The following is a 12,794-nucleotide window of genomic DNA, read 5'->3' as shown; positions in this document are numbered from 1 at the left end:
TAGAGTGGACCGCCCGAGACGTTTAATTTGGCGAACATAAATATCAAGGCTAGTTAAAAAGGCTGGAGTTATCAAACTGTGACCTTTAACGTCATTTAAGAAAGAAACATAATAATGCACTATTGCACAACGTTCACATTTCCCGATTAAATGCAATGATTAATATCGGTCTGTTGGGCGGAAAGGAAACACTTGAGTGATCCATTAGGAAAGGCTCGAAAAAAGGGGAAAACAAAATTGGCCCTTGGCATCCGCGGAAATGGACCCCACAATGGCCCATTTTCCAAGCGCCCATTTCGTTCTCGTTCGGGCACAAACATCCCCATTTCCGGTGAATTACCTCAGCGAAACGGGCGAACGGATAAAAAAGCGACTTGAAAATGGCCTCTAAAAAGCGGGTTTGAAAAAAATAGTGGTCAAAAAATGTTAAATTGTTTTACAAAAATAAAACAAACACACGCGTTTCGTTAATGGAAAAGTAAGAATTGACAAAAAAAACCCCAATACGCAAACGCCCAGGGAGGAATAGCAAAGCGTATTTTAAAGCACAAATGCTGCTCATGACATTTGCAAAATCGTTGACAGCTGAATGACGAATGCATTTGCAAACAACGCCCCACACGCAACACACACACAAAGAACACTTTCGATGATCGAAATACGTTGCAAAAAGTGGTACAATTGTCATAAAAATCGTTACCGCGGGTAAACCGGGAGCCGGGAAATTGACAGGAAACTATGGAAAATCGCGCGGAAAAGGGAACGAACGATCCTGTTGCATACGTGTGCGGGTGGATTTGGCCAGAGCGAAAACAAAGAAACACATTGTGTTGTTTGTACTCCCTATGCAAAACTGAACCCAAAACACAACGAAAAAAAAAATAGAAAGGAAAAGCCCATTAATCGCACTCGAGCGTGCCTTTTTCCAATTAAATCAATCGAACGTGTTAAAATAAAACCGATGGCCAATCCTTTATCCGTTAGCTGCACCGGTTAGGCGACCACTTCACCCCACGCATTTTATGACTGGTTCGTGTATGTGTGTGTGAGTTGTGGTTTTTTTACTGCTCCCGTGCCTTCTTTTGTTCGCGTTAGTCTAATTATGTTTCGTCGAAGCAATTTAGCAAATTAAAATTCCATTTACTCAATTTGACGGCGGAAAAGCCCTCGCAAGAGGCCCGACGGTTCGGGGGAGGGGAAAGCAGACGGCAGGGTAAAGGGAGTTTGCGAGAGGACAACCCGTTCCCGAAAGGACCTCACTTTAAAATAAAAAAAACGGGGACACACTTTATGCCATTTATGAGCCATTCGTTCGCATGTTTGCATTGAACGATTGGTTGGTCGGGTTTTCGCCGCTTCTTATTTCGTTTGGTGCTTTGCTGCCTTCCCTTTATTGTACATTTTTGATACGATGCAACGCTAACGAGGGGGGGAATGAGGCATGGATGCAGATTGTGTCCCTGCCGGAAGCCGACCCCAAATTGATACCGATTGTTTCGCATTGCAAATGCAACAGCAGCACGCTAATGTGATTTGTGAAAACTAATGTTTGTCATTTTTCAGCTTCAATATTGTTTGGCTCGTTATTTTTTATTGTTTCATCGGTACAAACGACCTTGTACTTATTTTTTATTTTCTTTTAGCTTTTTCGCATTATTCATTTTAAAGTTGTTACGTTTATTTGATTACTTTCAGTTCCGTTTAGGTTCAATATTTTATTACATAACATCTATTCTACTTATTCATTAGCAGGATTGTCATATTTACAAGAATTAGATTACTTTATTGTTTATACATTATATCTGTTCATTGCATAATATTGTTAATCATTCTAAAAGTATGAGTCAAAATATGTTTGCTTTATTTTACATAAATTCATTGAATAAATTAATATACAAGGTATACGTCCTTGTTTCTTATTGATTGCGGATTGATTGCTTTATTTACCTTTTTGATTTGTTTATCTGCAGGATTATCTTATTTATTAAAATTTTACTACTATATGTTCTGCTAGTTTACTAAATTTATTTGTATATTGTATAATGTTGTAAGCGTAAATCATCCTTATAGCATAGGATCTTAAATATCTATTTTATTTCATAAAACAATAATAAATTTATTTTTCAACTTAATATAAAAGTTTATTGTTTTTTTTGCGCTTTTGTAGTGTTGTAAATCATCCTTAAAGCAGATGATATTTAATATCTGTTTTATTTGACAATACAATTATAAATACATTTTATAAATCAATATACACCCGTGTTCTTGTTTCTGATTGATAACGGATTGTTGTACTTACGTATTTGATTTGTTTATCTGCAGGGTTATCTTATTTAAAAGAATTGAACTGCTACGTTACCTGTAGTTTATTAGATTGATTTGTATATTGTATAATGTTGTAAATCATCTTAAAAGGATTCGATTTTAAATGTAATTATAATATTCATTTAATCAAGTATTCGAATTCTTGTACCATGATTGTTTATTTTCAAGCATGATACTAAACATTCAATCATTTCCCGACAGGAACTTGTGTCCATTGAATTAGATTAAATGAAACGTACTTCATCGTCCGTGGCCGGCACGGGGCCGGAAATGAATCGTGTTTTTCGTTGCTGTCATTCTCCCACCGGTTGAACAAATATTGACGGGATCATGCAGACCGGCACCACCGGAATGGACATTCGGTGTAATTGTTTGATCCTACGCCGTAATGTTTTCCCGCTGCTTTTGGGCAATCGCGGGGCACGAGTCATCGTCGCGTGCTGCCGTGAAAAGTTGGCCCTCCCCGTATGCAAAATTAATCGCATTTTTCCTTTCTCATTTTCGCTCCCCTGCCAGTGCCCGTGTTTTCCCAACCACAGCTCAGGTATTCAGAGACGCACCCATTCGGACCCGGATGCTCCCTAGGAGGGGTCGGTGGGAAAGAAACAATCAGGAACGGCGTTTAGTAGTGTGGGAAATCCGGTTGGAAGTTATTGTGGGCGCACACTTCTGCCCCGTTCGCTATCGGTGCGATCGGTGTGAACCATTTATTAATCGGTTCAATCAAGCGGTCCTTCCTAATCGGGTTCGAGTTTTAACTCGAAATTTCCTTCCCTTTTTTAAAAAAATAATAAAGGCTCGCCCTTTGATCGGCTCTCCACTCTCAACAATGGTTGCTTCATATGAAATGTATTACAAACAACTCCCGACCATTCACGTCCTTTTTTCTCCATGCCTTCACTAACAACTCGGGCGCGTACGTTCGTCATCGAATTTTCCTTCCGGGCGTACGGCGCGTCGAGGGCGCACGGCGGCAGCATCCATTGTGGAAATCGAAGCCTCGATGTCGATTGTATCCGTACCGGGCCGAAGGACCCGCACTCTCAATCAAAACCCCGGCAAGGTCACGCGCATTGACAGCAAACAGTTTAGTCACTTCACATTTTCCATCGGCAAACATGCCTGGGAAACGCGTTGTTCAGAGTTTTGAACGGTAGAGTAAAGTATCAACACCCGTTTTGCAGGTGGAAAACACGACCCGTGTGCGTGGAGGAAGGAAAAACACTACACTAACAAGCGCTATTTCCACGTCGCCGAACTTCTCCGGGTAATTGCAAGTCAACGATGGGCAATTAGAGAGGGTTGTGAGATGTTTTGTTTACATTTCTTTATTTTTGCTGCATGCTTCAGCTTCCTTCGAGAGGCACTTTTGGGTGACGTATTTTTTAATCGGATTATTTGATCGAAAACATTAACAAATAGAAAAAAAACACTCTTTATATTGCTTTAAAAGTGGTTCTTCAATGAAGCATCCTTTTCTTGAACAGTTCATTAGAAATTAAAATGGTCTCGAAAATATTTTTAAGGTATGGTTATCACGTTGACTGCCAAGCGGTTTTAGCACACTGTTTTAGTACAGTCTTTTTTAATAAAATTCTAACATGACATTTATTAAACCAACGATTTTTGAAGGCTAAGGAAAAACTTAGCTTCTCAAAGAATTGATATCAAATGTTACTATAATTTTTAGGTTGCATTTTCAGTTATTTATCGGGTAAAAACTTTTTAGAACTAATGACAGCTGGCTATCAAAAATGAAAGCCATGGCTCCATTAGTTGTAAAAAGTGTTTGTCTTATAAGTAAATGGAAATGCAACAAAAAAAAAAAGTAATATTAAAAACTCATTCTTTGATAAGCTAAGCCTTTGCTTAGCCTTAGAAAACCGTCGATTTTATAGGTTGTATAAATAAATTGAATAAAAAACAAGTGTACTAAAAAAGTGTGCTAAAAACGCTTGGCAGTCTACGTGTTGAATAATATTTTAAACGAACTATTAACTTCATCTTCCATGTTGTCTCCAAATCAAAATACCAAACATTTCAATATGTTTGAGATTTGGATGGAAAAAGTAAATTAACAAAAGTAAAACCCTATTTCTTTTTTTTCGCAGACGGCCAAATTAAATACTGAAAAGAAAGCCTTGGATCGAACGTCGTGTGGCAAACGAAGATTCCTAACCGACCGGATGCCGGCGCACATCCGGGCGAGACGCCAGGGATTTTCTCGCGCCGACGAAGAACACTCCGACACGAGACACGGTCAAAACCGAACGTAACGGTTTTCGCCACCTCATTTAACATTCCAACACGTCGAGCGAGTCGGTAAGTTTTTCCTACACTTGGTTTTCCCGCCGCCAGCCAAACAACTCAATGCCAAGCTGGTGCTCTTCCGCTGCCAGTGGCATGATTTGTGGGAAAATTATTCAAATGTTCCATCCCTCCAACACCCCGTGTTCGTTCGGGTTTTGCGGAGTGCGTCAAGCAAGTTGCAGCTTTTGTTTCCCCTTCCCGAACGATGCACATGCACAGCGTTGAGTACTTGCCAAAGGAAGGAGAAAAGAACGCTGGAAAATCTGTGCCAAATCGGAATGGATTAGGAACGTTGCCGGAGGAGGATGAGATGGAGGTGGAAACTTGCATCCACCACAAGACGATACATTTCACGTCGTCCTCCCTTCAGCACACGGTTGAACGGACGTGGTTTGGCGTCGCGAATGTTGGCTGGTGTGTGAAAAAGCTGTTCGTTTTATGTATTGCTTTTATGTTAAAATATTCACAGTCGTTTTTTTACCTCCTTCGACCGATTGTGAAAGACACAATCACTTGTTTTCGAGGACGTTTAAGGAAAAAGATAGTATAGTAGAACGTGTTAGTTCAATCAAAAATGCAAAGTGCTTCTCTAAACTGTAAGAAAAGCATGCAAAAGAGTAAACGAAGGGGAGAAAGGTTTGGATGCAACTATCTGAATATCTGCTGTTTAACAGAATGCATCAGAAAAGGCAAAATAACACCACACCTCAAACTTAAATGTCTCTTAGTTAAGATCTTTTTCAAACAACTCACTTTTAAAACAGGTTGACTGCCAAACGTTTTTAACACACTTTTTAAGTTCAATCCGTTTTGATTAAAATTTATTGACAACCTTTCGCAAACTGACGGTTTTCATAGGCTTAGTTAAGAGTTAGGCTCCCAAAGATTGAGTTTTTAATACTACTATAGTTTTTATGTTTCTTTTTGATTTATTTGTTTACGGGGAAACAACTTTTTACAACTAATGACAGCTGGCAATCAAAAACGATTCTCTGTTTGGGGTTTGCAGTTTCATTTAGTTTGAAATCATGGAACAGGAAGTGTAGTAACGAGGTCCAGGAAGTCCTTTTTAATCCTTGGCATGGAGCTACTCAAATGTACGAATAGTAAGAAACTTACAAGAACAACAAATTAAAAGAAACTGTTGCTGAATTTATGGGTTGAGTGTTTTAAGAGTTATCAAAACGTTACTTGAATGTTTTGAGCTCGAAAAAAATTTTTTTGTTCGATGTAAAAATGAGCCAAAATAGATGCAAGGAAATCTGATTTTCACTGAAACAAAATTTCTATGCATTCTGACGTCAGAGTCAGATAGCCTGACTGTCGGAGACTTTCTAGACGAAAATGTAATCATGCCAGTGGATTTTAAAACATCAAATTGGGCATTTTATCTCACCTATTTAATAATTAAAAAGGTAAAGAGCAGTTTCTATATTATTCAAAAGGATTTCTAAACCGTAATACACCTGAAGTAAGCAGTTTCTTAAGTGGGATAAAACTGGTACACAGGTGAGCCAAAATAGAAACAAAGTGTGAATAACTAATAAATTCAAAAATTTGAATCTATTTTTGATTGAAAAATAGTTGAAATTGATCAACATTTTTCAAAATCAAATGTTACTCTGTGTTTTGATACAACTACAAGTACTTGAGCTTTCACTCATTACACTGTGGTATATACAAAGGGTTAAAATGTGTACAAAAAGTAAAAATTATCCTCGCAGAAATAATATATTCGGGACTAAACTGTTAATTTTCAACTTCACCTAGCGAGGGTGCGTTTAACCCCGTACTTCCCGACTCGGCCACTATAGCAGATAACCCTTATCGGCTCAATCCGACGTTGCCTTATAAGGAGAACGGGGGGAATATAAAAAAACGACCCCGTTTAGGTATAACTATCCGTCAATCTCCTGTTGCGTAACATTTCCACAACGAATGTGTGTGTGTGTTTGGGTCGGTAATCCCAGCAAGCGTTGCCGTAAAATCTCGTCAGCTGTGGCTTACCGAAAAACAAACCCGGGAGGGGGTGGGTTGGTGGAAAGGGTGAGCATATGCGGAGTTAAATTGATAACCACTTGCAGCGATTTGTAGCGATGCGAGTTAATACCCGCAATAGTCGGCGTCAAACCAGCGTACTTCACGGATTACTCGCCATTGCCATTGCGGGGTGTGGTGCTGTGGCGGGGGATTTTTTTTCACTCCCGTCAGTTTGCTACGTCGAGGTGGAAACGTCGGAAAAACGTCAAACCCGGCTGATGGGTGCTGATTTTTGACTCGCAGGCCGCGGAGAAGACGCGCATTTCCGGCAGTCGGAAAAAATAAAGGGACGACCCCGGGTGGCATTAGCGGGGATTAACGTTTTAAATTATTTCAGCTTATTGGATGTCATAACTGTCACGGCCCCGGGCCGGGAACCGAGAGGGAGGGCATTCGCGCGGGACCTGAAATTAAATCAAACGATTGGCAAAGGCACTCATTTGCATCACAATGGCACAATCGGGGGAAGGGAAATGGGGGGAGTGGAGGGGTGGCGAATGGTAGCAGGTTCGGGCAGCAGGTGAAGACATCGTCAAAGTTCGCGGGGACATCCCGGATCCCTTGGATAGAATTACAATTCGCAAGTATTCGGCTGCAAAGACATCATGAAAAAAGAGTCGACTAAAGAGAAAAAAAAAGGACACAATGAGTGGACGGGAAGGAAAAAGGAAAAATCCACCACTCCCAGTCCACAATTCCATCGGACAGCGTCCTGGCCGATCCTTCCTCCCTGCGTTACAAAGTGGTTCCCTTGTTCCCTCCCCTCTCTCCCTGCATGGTGTTGCCTGTTATTACTTATAATTTACGAATTTTCACAATTTATTGACACTATTATAAACACAATTTGCATAGATTTGCATGCTAATAGTTTCAACAGCCAGACACCCCGGCGTCTCTACGTGCACTCGGTGGTGTGTGGAAAAGTGAAATGAAAATGAAGAAAGAAAGAAGGAAAAACGGAAACATAGGGATCAACGAGAAACACCCTGCAAATGCAACACAGGTCCGGTTGGACGGAGGGGAGGAATTGTGGTGTGCGCGGACACCCTTACCGAAATCGCAAACAGAAGCACGGATACATACACACACACACACGCCAACCGCTAGGGTGAGTTTCGACCCTTTGCGCCCGAAAAGTCCCAATCAGATCATTATATTAGTGAACATTTTCATCAGGGTTTTGTTTGGGCAAGGTAGAAAAAGGCAAAGGTATCAGAAGACGTATCAGCAAGGAACAACGAGTAATAAGTTTCCGTCCTGGCTGAGAACCATGTTTATTCTGTAAGCGTCAAATGTTTCTGCGATATATAATATCAAAGTTCTTTAAAAAAAAAGGAAAGCACCTGCAACAGAATTTAACTACTGAAGTAACTCTGCGAATAGCCTTGCAATAACAATTTGTAACTATAATATAGGAACGATACAGCTGATGTGGTCCAACACCCAGTTTGCAGAAAAGGCAGTCGTTTGGAAGCTTATTGCTTAATCGGTTGAGTAATCAACCGTGTTATCTTGTTGCAGATGGCCATGAATATTTGGATTGATGAATGTAAACAATACTTGAAAGGTGTATAAAGCCTTTTTCATTCAGCTTATAGGCAGCAAAGTCCCCGGAAGGTGTCTACTGATCTCCGGTTTGATGGTCCGGCAAAGTTTGCCTCAAACCGCGCCGCAGCCTTTTGCGAGCCTTCCGTCGGAGGCCTTTCTCCTTGACGTGCTGCTTGCCCCGTTTCGGCTTGAGCTGGACCTGCTCCATCAGCGTTTTCATCTGCTTCTTCAGCTCCTGCAGTTCCCGGTGAACGTCGTTAAGTCCGGCGGCGAACATGTCTACCCGTTTCGGCGCCGTGGGAGTGACGGGCGGGCTGGGCGTTCTCTGAGGGCTGAGGCTCGACGCAATAGACGTGGAGGTAACGGTGGCCGCTAGTGGGGTTCGGGTGAACGGATGTCGCTTCTCGTGGATCGCCAGCGCATCGGTCAGAATGGACTGATCGAGCCGCATGAACAGCGAGATCTTAAACAGCCGGAAGTTCAGCAGCACGTTCGAGCAACCGTCGCCCAGCAGGGGAAAAATGGAGAGCGGCTCAAAGGCGGTGGTGTTGTGCGGGCGAGTCGGTTCGTCCTTCCGGTGCACCTCGATCTTGCGGAACTCCTTGGCCCGCACCTGAATCCAGCTGTTGTGCTCGGCAAAGAACGGCTTGGGGAAGAGCTTGTGCAGGTAGGCCGGGCGTACGTTCGCCACGCCACGTTCGTACTGCTCGAGCAGCATCACCTTCTTGCTGATGCTGATCAGCTCCGACTCCTCCCGGATGGCGGCGATATCGCTGACCGCGAGACCGTTGATCAGGTTCATGATGACGATCGGCGCGATGAAGAGGAACAGCAGAAACAGCACCAGCTTGCCCTCGTCGAAGTCCAACGTGGACGCCTCGAGCTCGCCGGACGTCATCACCAGCGTCTTGATGGTCGCATTCCAGAACGTGTGAAAGCTGTTGAAGTTCTTCTCGACACAGTCATCCTCGGTGCAGGCATCCCGTTTCGCTCTCTCGATCGGCGACTCGTTGTACGTCAGGTAAAACGCGTAAATGAACGCCCCAATAAGCGGGATGAACAGCCCGAAGCTCTTGAGGAAGTTTATCGATACCGTCTTGAACATGTACATCATTGTCGAGAGACTGTTGAAAGGGAGTGAACCGAGTAGGAAGGTCACCTGCAAGGCTAGGCTGATTACCACTAGCGAAGAAACGAGTCCCTTGCAACCGTCACACAGTACGTAGATCATCGCGACAATGTTGGCAATATCTAGGGCATTGTCGAACGACATGTACGACTTGCGAAGGAACAACATTTGGAGTATTTCGCGGAAACCCATCAACAAGGCCGCTAGAGCGCTGAACCATAGTAGTATTTTGCTCGGTCCTTCGTGCGAACAGGCGGTTAGTGAGAAACTACCGAATAGTACGGCTGTAAGAACTGTCAGGACGAGGTTGAGGTAGTTCCAATGGCTCAATCGCATCCACTTGACCATGATGAACGTGTGGACGACGGGGTGGATAAGGAGTGGCTTAAGCTCCTTGCTCTGCGCGATCTGACGCACGGTGGTCATCTCGGTGACAGTTCGCTCGTACCGCCGTGGTTGATGGTTGGCACTGGTAGCGTCCTGCACAAACTTCCACTTTCGCGTCTTTCCACCGCCACGATGCGTCGCGGACAGTGCCGCCTTGCCGTGCGTGAACGGTGCGAAGCAGTTCAGGTTGAAGCGTAGCATGCGCTTATCGTTACCTCGGTCCGCCTCCACCTCGATGCAGCGGTCCAGGTAGCTCTTCCAGAACTCGTACGTCCCGTAGTCAAGCGGGGTAAGATTGTCGCGATTGCGGAGGCCTAGGTACGCGTACCGCTGCTTCAGCAGGGCCAACGCCACCGACTCGAAGCCATACTTAAGCGCCAGATGAAGCGGTGTGTTGCCAGAATCATCGACCTTTGACATGTGGATGGTTTGCGTGTCGGCCAGGTACTCCGCGCAGGCCAGCAGGTCCGCTCGATCCTCACTACGGCGCTTGGTCTTGTGCGCCTTGGTCAGCGTGACGGCCAGCAGTGGATCGTCGTTCAGCAGAATCAAATCGGTTATGTTCTTCACCAGCAGCTGCAGCACTCCCAGGTCTCCCATTTCGCACGCCTTCCGAAGCAACCCTTTCAGCTCCACCCGATGTTCCATCTCGCTGCTACGCTGGTCAGCTACCGCGCACTGGTTCTTCGCACGCTCTTTTGCTTGCTTCTGTGGTCGATCAACCAGTTTAAATATCATCTTTTCGTTCTTCTCCACCACCAACCGCAGACATTCGGGCAGCTTCTGGTCCAGGGTCGTATGCAGCAGCAGACGGATCACCTTCTTTACGTTTTCTCGCGTCACCACAAACTTGGGCCAGTAGTTTTGAAACTGCTCCACGTCCTTATGTCGGAGAAATATCTCGAACAGCTCCACCGTGAGGTTCACGTTAGTTGCATTATTGAGGAACCTAGCGAGACGTACGTTTCCTTCGGTTTTGATCACCACCAGCGCATGCTTAGCCGTCTCGATGCACTGGTGGACGAAGTCCTTTGTGTCCGACGCCAAGCTGACTTCGGCCGTTCCAACGGACTTGTAGAGCATCTCGATCGGGAGCTTATTCCTCATGCTGCAGATATTAAAGTCTGCTCCTGCCGTCAACAGGCGCTCTATAAGCTTCCGAAGCTGTGGCAGTCGGGCGTTCGCATCCTCGGGTTGCTTGCCCTGGCGTAGACATTCATCGTACTTTTCACACAGAATCGCCAACGCCGTCTCCTTGTGGCTGTTGCGCTGGTTAACATCGGTTCGCGAGCGTCCCAGCAACCACTCCAGAAATCCTTCGTTCAGCTGCATCACCGCAAAGTGTATCGGGGCGTCGATTTTTCCGGAAACGTTCGCCTGTCTGGGCTCCTGGTTCTCACCCTTTTTCCCTCCCGTTGGCTGTTTCGGTGCAACCAGCTGCAAGCAAGTGAAACAATGATCAGTTTGGGGGATTAACCTTGATCACGGGAATTTATCGCAAGCTATGCACCTCATTCTCCGCCTCGAAACGCTCGATGAACAGCTTCAGGTACGGCTCGTACTTGCCGATGTCGGATAGCATATCCGCCAGTAGCACCTGGAAGCGTGTGTGGTTGAGAAACGTCTTCGGCTCCGGGATGGTCGTCTTCACGTCCCACGTTTTCATCTGATTCACCAGCTCCATCAGTTCCGCCCATTTCGGGTCATCCAACAACGCTCGGAACTGATCCAGGTTGGTCTCAGTCGGCGGTACACAACGTAGCAAATTTTTCAGGCCATTCTCCAGCTCTTCCTGCAGTGTTGTGGAAAAAAAAAACAGCCATTTACAACCTTTCGCAGCAATGTTGTGCACGCTGCACAACATACCTGCAATTCACAGCGCCTGGACCGCAGATCCTTCCGTTTCGGCTCCTCCATATTGAGCAGTGTTGCCCCTTAAGGTATAGAGAATAAGAATAATATCTCTAAGATCAGTCACGAACACACATTGGCATGCACATTCCTATGGAGGGTGCTTGTTTGTGCCGAGCTCACCTTCTGCCATCGCGGAACTGGGGGATTTACGACGATTGATGGCTAACGACGCAACCTGTACTGCCTTCTCGACAACTCGCCCCAATATTAAGCCCACTCAAGAGCGCTCCGTTTATCTTCCACCCTTGTGTCGGCCAATGTGCCCTTTTCTTTTCTATAGTTTGCCTTGCTTCCCGCATTCACACTATCTCGTATCAGTCGCTTGGAGACAGCGTCTTGGGTGAGCTGTGACTGTATGCGAAACGCGAACGCTATACGGACATGCGTCTGTCGGGGGGGTTTTCGCGCAGTCCGCGGTTTTTTAGCGCCGCGGTCGTTTCTCTCGGAGAATGAAGATCACTCCGGCTCGGAGATGAGAGCGTGAGAGGTTTTGCCAACCGCGTGGTTGGGGAATTCCCGTCGCCGGGTACGTCCAACCGGCTTCTGCACGCACTGTTCCGCAAGGTGAGTCAGAAGGGGCTCCCGAAATCAATCATAAAAGTTTCACTTCGTGGTTATGAACGGTGTTATCTCGTACTTCCGCGAATTGGGCAACTATTCTTCTACCGATGGATGGACATTGTTGATCACAGCACGATTATTGTAGGTCCTTGACTACCAACCACTTTGGGGAGCTTGCACCAGTGCTGAACACAACCTACCGCGTTAACACTCGTTGGAAGACTCACCGAAACAGTTACTCGTGGTGAATGTGATCTCCCGACCGCGGCCTGAAAGTTACTCACTCCACTCTATATCTGCTCCCCAGCAGTGTGAATGGCTCTCCGGCACGATCCGTAAACGTCGCCGGCGTCAGAGGAGAGCCAAACGCAGAGAACGCGTGCTGAACGCGAATCTCGCGTGTCAACGGCCTAACGCGAGTAACAGCTGGGCTCCAAAAATACTGTCGGGGTCCAAGGTCACTGTTCACTACCGCTAACACGCCATGTCACAACGCCATTTGAATTATTTTTATCTTCCTTGTTTTACGTAGTGAGTGTGCTTCAATACCTGTTGCAGGCAAACGTCAAGTTGAATGAAA

At 45.2% G+C, this 12,794-nt stretch overlaps 1 protein-coding gene across 1 annotated transcript; it reads right to left on the bottom strand.

Moving 5' to 3' along the window:
• Positions 1 to 8,296: 8,296 nt before the first annotated feature.
• LOC131291098 (transient receptor potential cation channel protein painless-like) lies at positions 8,297 to 11,783 on the bottom strand. Its single transcript, XM_058320289.1, has 4 exons — positions 11,774 to 11,783; positions 11,606 to 11,673; positions 11,250 to 11,531; positions 8,297 to 11,176 (listed from the first exon to the last, which is right to left on the bottom strand). The coding sequence occupies exons 1-4, from the start codon at positions 11,781 to 11,783 to the stop codon at positions 8,297 to 8,299; spliced, it is 3,240 nt and encodes a 1,079-aa protein (XP_058176272.1).
• Positions 11,784 to 12,794: the final 1,011 nt, after the last annotated feature.

The sequence above is a fragment of the Anopheles ziemanni genome, chromosome X (genome assembly GCF_943734765.1).
Source record: "Anopheles ziemanni chromosome X, idAnoZiCoDA_A2_x.2, whole genome shotgun sequence".
NCBI classification, from domain to species: Eukaryota; Metazoa; Arthropoda; class Insecta; order Diptera; family Culicidae; genus Anopheles; species Anopheles ziemanni.
This window is presented reverse-complemented; position numbering and strand designations above follow the sequence as displayed.

Bases quoted from the DNA above. Each gene is read 5' to 3' on its own strand.
- LOC131291098 (XM_058320289.1), bottom strand. The intron at 11,532-11,605 runs GTATGTTGTGCA...ACAACACTGCAG, and splicing joins CCAGGCGCTGTGAATTGCAG to GAAGAGCTGGAGAATGGCCT. The intron at 11,177-11,249 runs GTGCATAGCTTG...ACTTGCTTGCAG, and splicing joins GTTTCGAGGCGGAGAATGAG to CTGGTTGCACCGAAACAGCC.